The 18,477-nt window shown below is 42.9% G+C and overlaps 1 protein-coding gene and 1 pseudogene across 1 annotated transcript; one reads left to right on the top strand and one right to left on the bottom strand.

The window, feature by feature from the left end:
- The first annotated feature begins 337 nt into the window (after nucleotides 1-337).
- On the top strand, nucleotides 338-1,068 carry LOC110500853 (annotated as a pseudogene).
- A 950-nt stretch (nucleotides 1,069-2,018) lies between these two features.
- Nucleotides 2,019-7,365, bottom strand: LOC110500528 (transmembrane protein 256). The gene is made up of 4 exons (XM_021577935.2): nucleotides 6,889-7,365; nucleotides 6,452-6,489; nucleotides 2,803-2,883; nucleotides 2,019-2,526 (listed from the first exon to the last, which is right to left on the bottom strand). The coding sequence occupies exons 1-4, from the start codon at nucleotides 6,968-6,970 to the stop codon at nucleotides 2,383-2,385; spliced, it is 345 nt and encodes a 114-aa protein (XP_021433610.1). The 5' UTR covers nucleotides 6,971-7,365; the 3' UTR covers nucleotides 2,019-2,382.
- Nucleotides 7,366-18,477: the final 11,112 nt, after the last annotated feature.

Genomic DNA, 18,477 nt, shown 5'->3' with positions numbered 1-18,477 from the left:
GCTGAAAGACAATTTTGCCGTTTTGAAGCAAATTTACTGCAATTTTATGCATTTTGCCATGGCTAGCTCTGTGATCCTCTGCTCAAACATTATACCAAAATCAATGGGCATGTGTTCTGAATACCCAGTTCTGGGAATTTTATATTAGAGATGGGCAGTTCTGCTTTTTTTACTGACTGATCTTTTCAACTCGTTCAGTAAAACGAACAAATCTTTCGACTAGTGTGATTCAGATTTGATTAGATTTGATTCAGTAATGCCCAGGGCACGCAGGACCCCCCCTAACAGCGAACAATGAACTGAATTCTCTGCGTGACTGGCAGACATCTCAGCTTAGATGTCGGCCCACTTCAAGCTCGACAAAACGGAGCTGCTCTTTCTTCCGGGGAAGGCCTGCCCGTTCCAAGACATCGCCATCACGGTTGACAACTCCATGATGGCCCCTTCCCAAAGTGCTTAGAACCTTGTCGTGACCTTGGACAAGACCCTGTCATTCTCTGTAAACATCAAAGCAGTGACTCGCTCCTGCAGGTTGATGCTCTACAACATCTTTTGAGTGTGACCCTGCCTCACACAGGAAGCAGCACAGTTCCTAATCCAGGCACTTCTCATCTCCCGTTTGGACAACTGGCTGTTGGCTGGGCTCCCCGCTTTTCCATCAAAACCCTGCAACTTACCCACAATGCAGCACGCCTGGTGTTCAACCTTCCCAAGTTCTCCCACGTCACCCGGCTCCTCCGCACACTCCACTGGATTCCAGTCAAAGATCGCATTCACTACAAGACCATGATATTTGCCTACAGAGCAGCAAGAAGAACTGCTACTCCCTACCTTCAGGCTATGCTCAAACCCTAGACCCCAACACAAGTACCTAGTTCTGCCACCTCTGGTCTATTGGCCCTCCCACCCCTACGGGAGGGCAGCTCCCGCTCAGCCCCGTCAAAGCTCTTCTGTATCCTGGCACCTTAATGGTGGAACCAGATTCCTCCTGATGCTAGGACAGCAGAGTCCCTGCCCATCTTCCAAAAACATCTGAAACCCTACCTCTTTAAAGAGAATCTTAAATAATCCCACAGCACCCCACCCCCAAAAAACAAACACTCGCTCAACTTCCCCCCCCCCCCCTACTAGCACTGACTTTACTGATAGCTACTTCACTGAAGAAAAATGTATTACTTAAGTAAAATGTGATCTTAAATACATTTGCAAAAAACTCTAAAAGCCTGTTTTTGCTCTGTCATTATGGCGTATTGTGTGTGTAGATTGAACGATTGAATACATTTTAGAATATAGCGTAACAACATGTGGAAAAGGTAAAGGGGTCTGAATACTTTCCCGAATGTACTGTAGAATGTACTGTACACTGTATTCAACTGACCGGATGTATATGCCTCTAGAGGTTACTTAAGTATGTATGTTTCACAGTGGGGTATGTACGACCTGATGAAGATCAAACTCAAACTGAGGATCGAATCGTTGTGTTCATTGTGCGTCCGATCAAATCACCATGGGAGCGTACCAGAGTTGTGTACATTCCCTTTCTCTTTGATACATTCTGCTGTCCTGCACCTGACATGGTGAATGTGCATATTTTTCCATTTTTTTCTATAGGCCCACACATACATTTTCACATGCTGGCTGCTTACAGACCACATAGTTTAGTATTGCCACACACCTCTTACTAGGCCCAAATTGATAGGAACTCAGGTCCCTCAGAAGAGAGGACTGCAATTTGGTAACTTCAATGTTACCAAATGATAAATAGACATATCAATGTAGCACCACACCTTGTCAAAATCAAAGAAATCAAACAAAGGAAGACATTAACAATGTACAGACTCAGTGACTACAGACCAAGACTATGTAAGCACTGTGGGTCCGGTGAACTAGAGAATGAGCAGCAATTCCTACCCCACTGTGAGTGAGTGAGTGAGTGAGTGAGTGAGTGAGTGAGTGAGTGAGTGAGTGAGTGGTTTCAGAAAGCTTCAGAAGGGAGGGATGAAAAGGTGGTCATCAACTCTTTTCAACATGTTTATTTGTGATAAAGGATAAATGTACATTCGTATTTTGGATCGACACGAACTCAAGCACACAAACACACACAAATTTAAGTCACAGGGTACGTCGCAGCCTGTGATGACGGAAGATTAAAAACTGTTCCCTCACAACCTTATCTTCCCTTTAACACCCACAGAAAAAGAGGAGGGTTTAGATAAGTGACATTTTACCAACGCCCCTTCCCTCCATCCAGCCCTCCATCCACCTATCATGACATTTCCACTTCTCTGGCCTCTGAACTTAACAGTCAGTGTGTGTCCCATAGCAAGGTCATCCTGCACCAGTAGGGGTCAAAGGTTCAAGGGCCCGAGGTTAATGGTCAGGTCAGATAGCTATCGCCAGCCAGCCAGCGATCAGGAACATGCCCCCATAAGGAGCCAATTTCCTCAGCACAGGATCCTCCGTCAGGGCCTGGTGGTACAAGGACCCACAGAACGCCCCTGTGCCCAATACAAGGAGGGTGCCCGCCTGCAGAGAAAAGACAGGGGAAAAGAGTGTGTGCGTCTCTGCTTATTGTCAAGACCAATATGTACAGTTTTTGGCACAAACACCATTCAAATTGTGTCATACAGCATCTGAAAAGACATGTACTTGGTCCACAAATCACGAATACAAAACAAAACAGAGAATACATGCAGATGGAGGATTAGAATAAACCATAGAGATGAATTTTCTATTACAACAATATAGTGTTCTATTTAATTATATTATTATAATGATGGGAGGGAAGCATACAGTACATACCACAGCAGGTTTCCTACAGCGAGAGGCACCCAGCAGAGCTATGCTGTGGTAGAAGTGGTACTTGTTGGCCGTCTCATAAAGCTGGGGAGGATAGTGTAACTAGGCAAGTCAGTTAAGAACAAATTCTTACTTACAATGACAGCCTACCAAAAGGCAGAAAGGCCTCCTGCGGGGACGGGGGCTGGGATTAAAGTACAAAATGAAATAAAAATATAGGGCAAAACACACATCACGACCAGAGAGACACCACAACACTACATAAAGAGATACCTAAGACAACATCATAGCATGGCAGCAACACATGCCAACACAGCATGGTAGCATCACCACATGGCAGCAGCACAAAACATGGTCCAAACATTATTGGGAACAGACAACAGCACAAAGGGCAAGAAGGTAGAGATAACAATACATCACGCGAATCAGGATAGAGAGAAACATGTTACATTAGAGATCAGCATTGTTAGTGAAGATAGCGCCCTGGAGAAGAAGGCTGACGTTTCACGTGTACCTAACCGATTGTGGTTTTTTTGTGCGTATCTTTGTGTTGTTTGGAAATAATTGTTTCACTTATTTTGTAAATAATGTTTCTGCTACCGTATCTTGTGACCGAAAATATTTTCTGGACATCAGAACTGCGATTACTCACCATAAACTGGCAGAATCCTTTTTATCCCTTTAACGAGTCTAACGAGCCCGACGTGAATGACATATTGCTTTCTTGGAGCCCAGATCTCCGTCATATGTGTGAAGAGAAAGGGGAGAAAAAGGGCCGGAGGGCGGGCTGCCTTCTGAGAATTCATAGGCGATTGAATAAACTCCCACTACCTTCCATTCTGCCTGCAAACGTGCAATCTTTGTAAAATAAAATCGATGACCTACGTGGAAGATTAAAACAACCAACGGGACATTCAAAACTGCTTCACGGAGTCGTGGCTGAACGACGACATTATCAACATACAGCTGGCTGGTTATACGCTGTATCGGCAGGACAGAACAGCGGCGTCTGGTAAGACAAGGGGCGGTGGACTACGTATTTTTGTAAATAACAGCTGGTGCACGATATCTAAGGAAGTCTCAAGGTTTTGCTCGCTGAGGTAGAGTATCTCATGATAATCTGTAAACCACACAAACTACCTAGAGCGTTTTCATCTGTATTTTTCCTAGCTGTCTACATACCACCACAGACTGATGCTGGCACTAAGACCACACTCAATGAGCTGTATTCCGCCATAAGAAAACAGGACAACGCTCACCCAGAGGCGGCGCCCCTAGTGGCTGGGGACTTTAATGCAGGGAAACTTAAATCTAGCTAATTTTTATCAGCATGTTATAGGTGCAACCAGAGGGAAAAAACTCTGGACCACCTTTACTCCACACACAGAGACACATACAAAGCTCTCCCTCGCCCTCCATTTGGCAAATGTTGACCATAATTCTATCCTCCTGATTCCTCCTTACAAGCAAAAATTAAAGCAGGAAGCACAAGTGTCTCAATCAATAAAAAAGTGGTCAGATGAAGCTGATGCTAAGCTACTGGACTGGTTTGCTAGCACAGACTGAAATATGTTCCGGGATTCCTCTGATGGCATTGAGGATTATACCACATCAGTCATTGGCTTCATCAATAAGTGCGTCCCCACAGTGACCATACATACGTACATACCCCAACCAGAAGCCATGGATTACAGCCAACATCCTCACTGAGCTTAAGGGTAGAGTTGCCGTTTTCAAGGAGCGGGACTCTAACCCAGAAGCTTATAAGAAATCCCACTATGCACTCCGACGAACCATCAAGCATGAGAGTACCAGCTGTTCCAGAAGACAGTGTGATCACGCTCTCCGCCGCCGATATGAGTAAGACCTTTAAACAGGTCAACATTCACAAGGCCGCAGGGCCAGACAGATTTTTTTTTTAACCTTTATTTAACTAGGTAAGTCAGTTAAGAACAAATTCTTATTTACAATGACGGCCTACACCGGCAAAACCAGGACGTGTACTGCGAGCATGCGCTGACCAACTGGCAAGTGTCTTCATTGACATTTTCAACCTCTCCTGTCCGAGTCTGTAATACCAACGTGTTTTAAGCAGACCACCATAGTCCCTGTGCCCAAGAACACTAAGGTAACCTGCCTAAATGATTACCGACACGAAACACTCATGACTGAAGTCATGAAGTGCTTTGAAAGGCTGGTCATGGCTCACATCAACACCATTATCCCAGAAACCCTAGACCCACTCCAAAACCACCCTAACAGATCCACAGATGATGCAATCTCTACTGCACTCCACACTGCCCTTTCCCACCTGGACAAAAGGAAAATCTAAGTGAGAATGCTGTTCATTGACTACAGCTCAGCGTTCAACACCATAGTGCCCTCGATGCTCATCAGCTAAGGACCCTGGGACTAAACACCTCCCTCTGCAACTGGATCCTGGACTTCCTGACGAGCCGCCCCACAGGTGGTAAGGGTAGATAACAACACATCCGCTAATCCTCAAGACAGAGGCCCCTCAGGGGTGCGTGCTCAGTACCCTCCTATACTCCCTATTTACTCATGGCTGCATGGCCAGGCACGACTCCAACACTATCATTAAGTTTGCAGATGACACAACATTGGTTGGCCTGATCACCGACAACAACAAGACAGCCTATAAGGAGGATGTCATAGGCCTGGCTGTGTTGTGCCAAGACAACAACCTCTCCCTCAACGTGATCAAGACAAAGGAGATGATTGTGGACTACAGGAAAAAGAGGACCGAGCATGCTCCTATTCTCATCGAAGGAGCTGTAGTGGAGCAGGTTGAGAGCTTCAAGTTCCTTGGTGTCCACATCACCAACAAACTAACATGGTCCAAGCACACCAAGGCAGTTGTGAAGAGGGCACGACAAAACCTATTCCCCCTCAGGAGACTGAAAAGATTTGGCATGGGTCCTCAGATCCTCAAAAGGTTCAACTGCTGCACCATTGAGAGCATCCTGACTGGTTGCATCACTGCCTGGTATGGCAACTGCTCAGCCACTGATCGCAAGGCACTGCAGAGGGTAGTGCGTACGGCCAGGTACATCACTGGGGCCAAGCTTCCTGCCATCCAGGACCTCTATACCAGGCGGTGTCAGAGGAAGGCCCTAAAAATTGTCAAAGACTCCAGCCACCCTAGTCATAGACTGTTCTCTCTGCTACTGCACGGCAAGCGGTACAGGAGGGCCAAGTCTAGGTCCAAGAGGCATCTAAACAGCTTCTACCCCCAAGCCATAAGACTGCTGAAAAACTAAATTAATCAAATGGCCATCTGGACTGCTGCTGCTCTTTCATTACTTGTTACTCTTTATCTCTTATTCTTTTTCATATTTTTTTAAACTGCATTGTTGGTTAGGGGCTCGTAAGTAAGCATTTCACCTGTCATATATGGCGCATGTGACTAATAAAGTTGTATTTGATTTGATTTTGAAGTTGACAAGAAGGAAGGAGGTAGTATAACTGTCCCATATATTAATTAAATTGTATCAAAACAGTGTATTAGTGTATTGGTAGTGGGCGCAATTTATAATATAAATAATGCACTTATTAACAAATGAAATACCAGCCCACTCTCCAACTTTGGGCCAATACTCTAGTCATACCATACGAAAACAATAACACTTACCAGTCTCGAGTAGTCTTCTGGATCTTTGTTTTTGAAACCTGAATAAAACAAATAGGAGGTAGTGTAATGGGTCATGGCAGCTGAACAGTAAGGGTAGGGCCACATAAAATACAGTGTATTGTATCCTATGTGTGTGTCACTTGATCATAAAGTGTTTAGCCTACAGCCTACATATCCTTCAGAGCGCAGTTTTTATTAGGCTCGGTTTCATTTACAGTAGTAAACTACAGCCGGAAAGCAGATACATTGTTATTATGCATTTCTACACCATGCTGTCTGGACAGGACTATCCCATCCCCATGGCCAAATGAGTGACATGAAGCAGCGATAGCCTATCCTGCAGCGTTTACAAAACAGCAGACTGCTTTTAACATTAACAACACAAACATGCAATCTGTTTGTCATGCAGCGCGCAATGATAAAATGTGGATTCTTACCATGCGCTCCGTATGCCCCCGCTGCGACAGCGAGCGCCCCCGACACTCCTGCTAACCTCTGCACAACCAAAGAAGTGGCCATTGCTGTGTATCACAAGCCGACGAATGACGTGAAAGATGAAGGAAACTGCGTGCGGTAGGGACTCGTTAGTGAGAGCACATCCTCCTGCAGTTGTTTCCTGAGCCAAAATGGCGCCCGCTGTGTTACAGTTTCAGTGTCTGGGATAGATTTCTTAACTCTGAAGTGCAACCAAATGTTAAAGGTTTTCCCTTTCATCTGTGTAGTGCAGTGGCAACCCGTCATTCAGGACAGGTAGGGCAGATCCCCACCTGTTTTGATCCCACCATGTTTTTGTTGGCTGTTTTGAATGTTATTTTGGCATTAATACATATCCGTTGTCAAACAATGTACAAGAATAAAATCTTGGAGTTAATAAAGTCGTATTTTTTGCTTTCTTGAGTAAGGCAGCTCCAACATGCAGGTTTTTCAGCCTAACTCAGTGCTGTCTGTGGTGGTGGGGCAGCCAGCGGAAAATATGTAGCGTAGAGCTTGCTAAGGATCTCTAGTTGCGCTGTGATTGGCTTAGTGTTATGTCACTAATGGGGACACAACGTCACCAAAAAATCTACGGGGAGAGAAGGGGAATTGCAGCCTCCACGATGGGGAATTGTAGCCTGCATGCTTGTCCCAACCAAGCACCCAAGCTAACTGACTAAAGTTAGCTCGCTTGCAAGCTAGTTATTTCCAGACACAAATAAGATCATTTTGCTAGCCGTAGCAGAGCTGGTTAGGCAATTTACATGTTAACTAGAGCGTTCTTGACTAACAATTACTTTTTTTGTCTACTTTTACTGACACCAGTCATATTTTCGATTTCGATTTTCGTATTTTCGTTTCGATTCAGGGGCATGACTCAAAACCAATGTAGTATATGTAAAGACAAGATTAAATCAAGAATAGTCTGATGGGTGACAGTATTAGCCTATCACTTGTGAATTATATATTATAATTTGTGAATGATGCCCATTTTAAGAAATAATAATTTTGCGACTTGTTCAAATCATAGTTGCACACCTCATGTAGCCTAGCCCACACCTCATGTAGCCTAGCCCACACCTCATGTAGCCTAGCCCACACCTCATGTAGCCTAGCCCACACCTCATGTAGCCTAGCCCACACCTCATGTAGCCTAGCCCACACCTCATGTAGCCTAGCCTACATGTTTTGATCAGGGTTGTAATCAAAACTAAAGTGGCCAAATAACTTCTTAAAATGAAGCACATTAATCCATTACAAGGGGTGTAGAGCCTAACTGGCTCTATAAGAAGCCAGTGAGTTTCAAGTTTGGGGAAGATAATTTTCTCCATAGAAATGCACTTTTATAATAAAAGCATTACATGCATAATGCATTTGCAGTTACTTTTGATAATTGTGTTTTCTTAATGGAACATTCGGGTTTATAGCCTACTACCATGTGCGCATTGCTGCACTTATGTGAAGAAATAGCAAATAGTTTATCAACATTTTAAACTAAATGTTCTGATCTGTTGCGTCAGCCACATTGCATAAAAAAAATGTTTTTGATGCTAGTGGTTGTGTTCATTTGAGATCTATTGCATCCAACAACAGAACCTAATAGGTCAACTTTTGTACTATGGGGGATAGTAGATTGACATAGGCTAGTGCTTTGCTGTTCGTTAGACCCACTCATCTTGTTGGCTGACAAAAAGTAATATGCACCTCGGAATTGGATAAGGCACCTGCAGTTGCGTCCCGGATATGTCTGTCTTAACTTGTGGCCTTTGAGAAAGACCGGATCACGTGACAGAGAGCAGAGCGAGTGGGAGACGCTTCGGATTGCGCAGCACATCAGGGAGAAAGTAGGGCACAACGCAGCCCGCAAAAGGCATGGATTTTTTTAGGGTGCATTACGGCCACAAAGGGGATGCCACGGGAAATTCGAGGCATTATCAAGTGCTTGTCAATTTGGGAATGAGAGACTATTGGAGTGTGTACAGCCTGCGCAAAAACAAAAGCAGAGCTCATGCTTTTCAAGCGACTTTTTTCAAATCATTAGTGTCTCATCATCATTAGTCTTATCATGCAGCCTTACAATGTATTACAAATCAAAACATATATCCCAACATGTGTTCTTTTGTGAGTGCAGGAACCGTGGGCGGGTGGCATACAGGAGCGCCTATTTAACGTAATTGTTTGACAATCGGATGAAAACATCATCATGACTGGTTGTGTTTACGCCACATTAAATTGCATAGGCGGCGTGTCCATAAGGCTAGGAGAAGCGAAGCTTTTCCTAATGTGTAAATATAATTAAATTGCCAAAATTAAAATAGTTTACTCCTGCCAATACATACATAAATAAAAAACATTCAAAATACTACACTAGAAAGCATGATTTGGCCACAGGATCATTAGCTTCTTAAAAAAAAAAAAAAGCTGTGGATTGTTTAAATAACATAGACTTTAGTCGGAAGGGTCCGCCGTTGTGGCAGCGAGCAAGGCAAACACCAAATGGAAGATTGTTGAGTTGCGACTGTCAGTGAAAAGCAGAGACCCAGCCAGGCAATTCGCAATATTTAAAAATACAATCGCAGAAGAAAAAAAATCCAGTCATATAATGCATAGTAGAATTGCATGAAATGTGTTTATAAAAGGCCAGCAGGAGATGAAATGTATTTGATATAGCCTATGTCTACTCTACACCACTACGTTCTGCATAGAGCACTCTTTTTGCTAGCAGTGATTTATTTATATTATCAGGCAAAATTATGACTATCCAAGTTAATAATCACATTAGAAATAGTAGGTTATTTTACATAAATCTGCAAAGGATGCATGGAATGCTTTATTGTAAAGGTGTATTTGTATGGTGAAAATCACATAGATGACCCAAACTTGAAACCCACCCGCCGCCTATGTTCAAATGTATTGCATGTTAAAAGTGATATGACAAATCTTTACTCGAACTAGGCTACTAGGGCCACAGATATCATATTTGAAATTAATAAGGCATATGTTTTTCTTGGATTATGCCTAGGCTATAACATTTTTTTTTCTTTCTTTCTTTACAAATTAAGTGTGAGCGAGTTTGGGTGTCTCGTAGCGGTAAGAAAATATACGTTCATCCCTAAATGTAGATTATCAATAAATAATCTTATTTGTATGCCTAGCAATAAACAAATCTATGCTACATTGTTTAAAGCACACTAAAAGTCTTAGTCGGAAATGACAGCTCCAATAAACCCCCTATGGTGAACGAGATCATTTGAATGAGAGGCTTGTAGAAAATGACTCTTGAGTTTTCAGTGAATCGTTCGCTGGTATTGGGTCTTGTATGCCCTGGGCATTACCGACTCAAATGAATGAAATGAGTCGAAAGATTCGTTATTTTGACTGAACGAGTCGAAAAGATCAGAGTCAGTAAAAAGTGCTGAACTTTTCTTGGACATAATGAGCGAGTTCCTTTTGCATGGCCTGGGTGGGTGGAGATGCACTGAAGGCCCAATGGAATGGTCTAAAATGTGCAAAATCCCGGGCCATGCAAAACTGGGTCATGCAAAACGAACTCGCCCATTGCATTTCCTGATTTGGTGCCTAACAAAGATTGCAAATGTTTGCCAATGTTGATATTTATTTGGCTGCTGATTTCATGCGCATTCATACTGCTAAACATGTCCCACATTATTATATAAAAGGTCACACGCGAGAATAAATTACATATCTGAAATTGTAACACTGGTTTCAGTGGTGGAAAAAGTACCCAATTGTAATACTTGAGTAAAAGTAAATAAACCTTATTATAAACTGGGCGGTTTGAGCCCTGAATGCTGATTGGCTGCCTGCCGGTATTTCAAACCGTATTCCACCGGTATGACAAAACACTTATTTTTACTGCTCTAATTCCGTTGGTAAACAGTTTTTAATAGCATTAAAGCACCTAGAGTGTTTGTGTTATATTGGCCATATACCACACCCCTCGGGCCTTATTGCTTAAATAGAAAATTACAAGTAAAAGTGAGTCACCCAGTGAAATATTATGTGAGTAAAATGCAAAAAAATATTTGGTTTCTAAAATACATTAGTATCAAAAGTTAGAGTAAAGTATAAATAATTTCAAATTAATGATTTGTACACTGAAATGAAGTTACTGACTTGTTCAGTCAAAATAACGAATCCTTCGAGTCATTTCGTTCATTTGAGTCAGTAATGCCCAGAGCACGCAGGACCCCCTACCGGCGAACTGAAAACTCGAAGAGTCGTGTTTCTTTAAGCCCTTTCGTTCACCATAAGAGGCTGATTGGAGATTTGGATCAAGACTTGTAAAATGTGTGCTTTAGACAATGTATTTCGTTGATTGCTAGGCATACACATAAGACTATTTCTTGATATATTGAAACAAGGTCAAGTTGTGGCCGCAACGGGAGTAGATTGGGAACGGCTCATGGCGGAATGCATTTCTGGACTGCCATGTGGTTGATCAGCACAATATCGTTTGCGAACGGCAGCCCCCCAAAACCGATTCGTTCTAGAGTTCGAGTTTGTTGAGAAGAGACTTTGTATGTTGTGGTTCTATAAAGCTGTGTCCATCATAACATTCAATAATCTATTAATTTAATTAATTATTGCAGCATGCGATCGATTATCAGTTCTGAACATGTATCTTCCTCCTCTATGCTGCCTGCACCATAATCGTTTTTCCTGCGCGAATATACAGTACCAGTCAAAAGTTTTGACACGCCTACTTATTCAAGGGTTTTTCTTTATTTTTACTATTTTCTACATTGTAGAATAATAGTGAAGACATCAAAACTATGAAATAACACATATGGAATCATGTAATAACAAAACAAGTGTTCAAGAAATCAAAATCTATTTTATAATATATTTTATATTTGAGATTCTTCAAAGTAGCCACCCTTGCCTTGATGACAGCATTGCATACTCTTGGCATTCTCTCAACCAGCTTCACCTGGAATGCTTTTCCAACAGTCTTGAAGGAGTTCCCGCATATGCTGAGCACTGAGTTCCCACATATCCCATCTCAATTGGGTTGAGGTCAGGTGATTGTGGAGGCAAGGCCATCTGATGCAGCACTCCATCACAGCCCGTCTAGGTCAAATTGCCCCTACACAGCTTGGAGGTGTGTTGGGTCATTGTCCTGTTGAAATACAAATGATAGTCCCACTAAGCGCAAACAAGATGGGATGGCATGTCGCTGCAGAATGCTGTGGTAGCATTGCTGGTTAAGTGTGCCTTGAATTCTAAATAAATCACAGTGTCACCAGCAAAGCACCCCCACACATCACACCTCCTCCATGCATCATGGTGGGACCTACAGATACAGAGACCATCAGTTCAGCTACTCTGCGTCTCACAAATACTCATCAGACCAAAGGACAGATTTTCACCGGTCTAATGTCCATTGCTTGTATTTCTTGGCCCAAGCAAGTCTCTTCTTATTATCGGTGTCCTTTATTTGCTTCTTCGCAGCAATCCGACCATGAAGGCCTGATTCACGCAGTCTCCTCTGAACAGTTGATGTTGAGATTTGCATTGGCTCAAATGCATTAAGAAGGAAAGAAATTCCACAAATTAACTTTAATTGAAATTCATTCCAGGTGACTACCTCATGAAGCTGGTTGAGAAAATGCCAAGAGTGTGAAAAGCTGTCATCAAGGCAAAGGGTGCTACTTTGAAGAATGTAAATTATAAAATATATTTTAATTGGTTTAACACTTTTTTGATTCCATATGTGTTATTTCATAAAAAATAGTAAAAATAGTGAAAAATAAAGAAAAACCGTTGAAAAGAGTAGGTGTGTCCAAACTTTCGACTGGTACTGTAAGTTCAGAAAGTTGGCCGGAGCATGTCTCTGAGTCACTGAGCCGGACAAGCGTGTATAAATCGTGCTGTAGGACTCATTGCGGCCAGCAGGTCCAATGAACGAGTCACTCAGAAAAACGAATCATGACTCTCGAGTCAGTTAAAAGAGTTGTTCAAAGAGAACGAATCGTTTGCGAACTGCGCTATCTCCATCAGTTCGCTAAAAGTCAGCGGTGGTGAATACGCCTACACGTTGGCGATACAATGTAACTTTAAACTCTTAAAAACAATGTTACAATTTCTTCTGGCATGTGATCTTTTATAATAATATGGACATTTTGTAGGAATTGCTAGCCACATAAATCAATATTAGCAAACATTATATTTTGCAATTGTAGCCAAAAGAGGAAATGCAATGTAGGCCTAGTGAAATGTCATGAACTCTCCAGTGTGCATCACAAATAGCATAACTTTCTAACACTGAAGATTACAGAAAAGTGCTGTTAGGCTTATCAGTGCAAATCAGTGTTGTGCATGTGGATGAATTAGAATGATAACTTTGCCAGGCAGAGAGTGGCCACATTGTTTTAAAAGCTCTTACACTCTTGTCCATGACCCCCTGACCTCAAATTCACAGCTGAAAAAAAATAAAACAAGCTTTTTACTTTGACTGTTTAAGACCTACATTTGAAATACATAATTCAATGGACTGCTTGATTTATAGCAATGTGATTCACATCATTTATTTATAGCCCTACTCTCCCATTTTTCATTTTCACTCTAATAAGTTCCACAGCTTTAGAGGAGGCTTAGTGTGTCTCACCCTCCATTGTTGTCTACAGACAATATTCTAAAACGTAACCCATAATGAAGAGAGTGTGCATTAGTGTTCACTTCATGGATCATGTAATTACAATTCAAAACGATTCTGTTTCACAAGCATTGAGTTTCCTTCCTTGGTTACAATATTTTTTAACCATAGCCTATTTTCACTCTCAGCAGGAAATTTAGAAAATATAATGTTTGCTTTTCCTCATAACGCGATACATGTCATCCTTCCTCATTGAAAAGTGGACCAATTTTATAATGTGTTGACCAGCTGGGGGTGCTATTTTACTGTCTCTACCACTTTGTGTAGATGTGCCCAGGAAGCTTACATTAATGCCAATTAACAATTTGATGTCAGGGAGGGTCACAGCACACAGCGCAGAAATCTAAAAAACCCAGTCAGCCGCATATAGCCAGCCGTATTATCAAGTCCTTGGGTGACAGAGAAGCAAGTGTACGGAATGTTAACACAATGTTTGTAATTAAGACTTTTTAATTACTATTTCATTAAAAGCAAGCCTTATGGCTTTCCGTCCTCCCTCATCTGTGAGATAGGCCTACTCTCTCCCTCTCTCCGTTTCAACCATATTGCTCTCTCTCTCTCTCTCTCTCTCTCTCTCTCTCTCTCTCACACCACCCCCACCCTCTCTCTTTCTTTCTTTCTCTCTCTCCTCTCTCTCTCTCTCTCTCTCTCTCTCTCTTTCTTTCTCTCTTCTCTCTTCTCTCTCTCTTCTCTCTTCTCTCTCTCTTCTCTCTTCTCATACCTGTCTGAGTGCCTGTCAGTGTTGAAGTATGTATCGTACTCATCTCAAGGTTAGGGTAAATGTGTTCATATGTCATCTTGATTAGTATGTGTTGGTTGTAATGGTTATGATTTGATTGATACCCCGTATGTGCACATACCATTATTCAACTTTTCTAAAGTGCACTTTTAGCTCATTAGTTTAAGTGTGCATGCATGCGTGGGTAGGTGTGTGGGTGTGTACGTGCATCCATTTAATGTGTGTTTGTGCACGTGTGTATGTATGCCTGCCAGTGCCTGTGTGTGTAGGCAATACATGTCCCCCGCAGAAACGGTTACACCAAGAGATGCTCTCCTTTTTCATTACAGTCCACAGGTTCTTTTCAATTTGGCCCGTGCCAGCCAGACACAGACGGGGAGGCAAGGACAACAGAAAAGCAATGCTTTACATCATGTTTTCCCTGACAAGCAGGAAATGACCTGTAAGTCACAGCACCAGTCTCCTGTAAGGTTCCCCAAAAGCAAACATCCATCTTACTTCAGAGAGCTTCTCCTCTCGCGTCTCCAGGCTGTTCAGTTCAGTGCCAAATCTCTTCAGACAATTTCCCCCTTGAGTGTGTGTGTGTGTGTGTGTGTGTGTGTGTGTGTGTGTGTGTGTGTGTGTGTGTGTGCACCCGTGTTGTTGTGATGGAGCTCCCATCCAAGGAGCCATTCAACGCTTGTGAAGCCATGAAGCTGACAACACAGAACATTGCTTATATAGAACTACCAGTGGATGAGCTGAACAGTGAGCTAAGAAATGCATTGGCAATGATAGGACAGCTAACACTTTTATAATGTTTCATAGGGCGTAGACCTCTCTAAAATGTCATAATTTTATTTTTCTCTATATAAGATGCCGATATATGTTTTTTATGTTTCAGAGCAGGGATGGGCCAGCAGATCAATTTCTTTAACAACAAAAAATTACTCAGTTGAGATCTCATCTTACTGTTGAGAGTTAGAATAGTAGACAACGCAAGGTGCAATTTAGACATTTGGTTGTGCATCAGCATTTTTTCTCTTGTTATGTCAGTCACTGACAGTCCTCAATTAGCCCGTCAGCTAAGATTTTTAGATTGGTAAGTAAGGTTAGCCAGCTGTCTAAAGCTGTAGTAATCATGGTCAAATTACCGACTAGGGTTTTTGTTAGTCACTCTCACTCCAAAATCATATTTAAAATGGCAAACATTTCTCTACACCCTTTGGCAACATGTAGAATTGCAGGAAATTAGCTGTGAAACCGCTCATTTTTCTCTCCGTCCCAAGGCAAAATGAGCAGAACTGAGGAAACCTTGCTTTAAAACTTAAACATTTTCTTTATACCCCATGACAAAATGTGTTGAATTGCAGAAATGAACTCAAACTTAAATGTGGGGGGGCAAGGGCCCCAAAAGGCTAGGGCCAGCTCTGACTGTATGTGTAGGTCTGGATGTGGCTAAGCAGACCGGTGAGCCACTGTGTCCCCTCATGATGAGTTCAGATTTTTTGTGGCCCCAAACCCCAATCAAAGTTTCCCACCTGTCTTAGAGGGTAGATGGCATCCTATATTGAGAAGACAGCGCTAACAATATAATGATCACATTTACATCTTCCAGGGGGGGTTAACATCTCACAGTTGTTCCCCTAGTACCTCAGTAGAAGCCTGCCACCACACTGCTTGTTCTACACTCACTCACTGCTCCACTATACATCACACACACAAGCCCAATGCACAGCGGAGAGAGTGGAGTGTGTGTGTGTGTTAACCACAGTGGACAGTGGAGACAGGCCTGTCGGTTTGCGTTACTCTTCATGTGCTGGAGGAGACAACGGCAGCCAACCAGCCTCAGCCATTAGAGGGCCGGGACACAACCAGCACATCACGCACCCTGGCCCAATGAGTGTAGTGGAAATGCCATGGGGTATAGTTGTGTGTGTCCATCTGCATAGTTTAACTGGACTGGAGCTTCCTGTTTGGTTTGATTTGATGGCTTCGTGGATAAAACAACATTGTTTTAAAGCTCAGTCATGATAATTCAATTCCCAATAGGTGATTTAGTTGAGTATAGTCCTGGTACCTACTGAGGGTGTTGGTATGGGACCGGATATGCAATGTTTTGTACTCAGGGCCGGATTACCGAACAGGCACGCAGGGCACCTGCACCCTTCCTGCCTGTCAAATTATGTCCCCCGGCCAAAAAGTGTCCCACTCTGTGTCACAATGGGATTCGATAAACTATTAGCGTCCGTTGCTATATCAACAGTGTGATGACCTAATGATTCAAATTTTGGAGATCATTACAGCCTAAATTACGTTATTTTCATCATTGCTATGCAAACAAGGCTGATTTCCGTGACAATTTTTGTTAAGCTAATAAAATAAAAATATGACTTCAAACTACTTTTGGGTACCTTGTTAACATTACAACATTAAATCCATGTCTTAAACGTTGCTATGTTTCGGAAACGGCAAAGAAAACGTGTAATCTGCTTGACACATTAATTAAAGTGATTTACCTTACAGATCACGAAGTCAGCTAATTCCCACTCCGTTCATATGCAAATCCATTTGATTCATACACTGGCTTGTCTGGCTGTCATGTTTCCATTTTAACCTGACCTTCCCGTGTCCTCTATTATGATTCATTAGCACCCCCTTGTGGTGGAATATATATATGTGTCTTTTGTCGGTCCTAGGATACAACAATGAATCATGTGGAACAAATAAATACCATTCAAAGGGTACCTTACAACTTACAATAATGAACACCTTGTGAAACAGCTGTGAAAACCAACCTGGCAATATTTAAGATTTTAATACATAAACTTTGATATTTTTGGTAGAGTTTTGTCATTAATATATTTTCAGATTTTTTTGTACACTCACATGCCAATCATAGAGTAAAATACTGAATTGTGTTGTGTGGAATATTGTGGAGGTGGTTGCTGTGTGGGTGGGAGGTTCTACCTGTCATTTGTTCTCAACAGGCAGCCAGTCTCAGAAGGTGGACCTGAAGAGGGAGACTGCAAGGTCCACGCACTGCTGCTCTCTTTGTTCTGAGTGTTTGCAGTGCTAGTGTTTTTAGTTCATTTGTGTATCTCACATATTACGTGCCCAGTATGACAGAGCAAGAAGTTTCTTAGCAGATAATGACAACATGACAATAACAGTAGCTGTAGATGATGTAATGAAAAGATGGTTGGTATGGAGGACATCTGGTGGATCCACATCTGGGTGTTGGGCAGAACCACTAGGTCCTGGAGAACAGGAGCAGAGTTTACGGGAACAGGGTAGGAGACAGAGACGTAAACAAGCAAATTTGTGAGAAAATTTGATGGATTAGTGTCCGATCAAAAGTTGGGTCACTTAGAAATGTCCTTGATTTTGAAAGAGAAGCACATTTTTGGTACATTAAAATAACATAAAATTGATCAGAAATACAGTGTAGACATTGCTAATGTTCTAAATGACTATTAGACCTGGAAACAGAAGATTTTTATTGCAATATCTACATAGGCGTACAGAGAACAGCTGCCTCTGATTGAGAACCATACCAGGCCAAACCCAGAAATAGCAAATCATAGAAAAACTAACAGACAGCCCTCCCAACTTACGCCCTGACCATGCTAAAACAAAGACATAACAAAAGAACTAAGGTCGGAACGTGACAGTACCCCCCCCCCCTCCCAAAGGTGCGGACTCCGGCCGTAAAACCTGAACCTATAGGGGAGGGTCTGGGTGGGTGTCTGTCCGCGGTGGCGGCTCTGGTGCGGGACGTGGACCCCACTCCACTATAGTCCTTGTCCGCCTCTTAGCCCGGCTCCGTGGCCTCTGAAGAGCGGCGACCCTCGCCGCCGACCTCGGACTGGGGACCCTTGCTACTGGTCCCGAATGGACGGGAGACTCCGGCAGCACCGGACAGGCGGGAGACTCCGGCAGCTCCGGAGAGAAGGGCGATTCCGGCAGCTCCTGGCTGACGGACGGCTCTGGCAGCTCCTGACTGACGGGCGGCTCTGGCAGCTCCTGACTGACGGGCGGCTCTGGCAGCTCCTGACTGACGGGCGACTCTGGCAGCTCCTGACTGACGGGCGACTCTGGCAGCTCCTGACTGACGGGCGACTCTGGCAGCTCCTGACTGACGGACGGTTCTGG

Source organism: Oncorhynchus mykiss, chromosome 21 (genome assembly GCF_013265735.2).
Source record: "Oncorhynchus mykiss isolate Arlee chromosome 21, USDA_OmykA_1.1, whole genome shotgun sequence".
Taxonomy (NCBI): Eukaryota; Metazoa; Chordata; class Actinopteri; order Salmoniformes; family Salmonidae; genus Oncorhynchus; species Oncorhynchus mykiss.
The sequence above is the reverse complement of the archived record's forward strand: the minus strand, read 5'-3'. Positions and strand labels throughout refer to the sequence as shown.

Bases quoted from the DNA above. Each gene is read 5' to 3' on its own strand.
- LOC110500528 (XM_021577935.2), bottom strand. From the start codon at position 6,970: ATGGCCACTTCTTTGGTTGTGCAGAGGTTAGCAGGAGTGTCGGGGGCG. The intron at 2,884-6,451 runs GTAAGTGTTATT...TATCCTCCCCAG, and splicing joins CAGAAGACTACTCGAGACTG to CTTTATGAGACGGCCAACAA. The intron at 2,527-2,802 runs GTATGTACTGTA...TTTTCTCTGCAG, and splicing joins GCTGTAGGAAACCTGCTGTG to GCGGGCACCCTCCTTGTATT.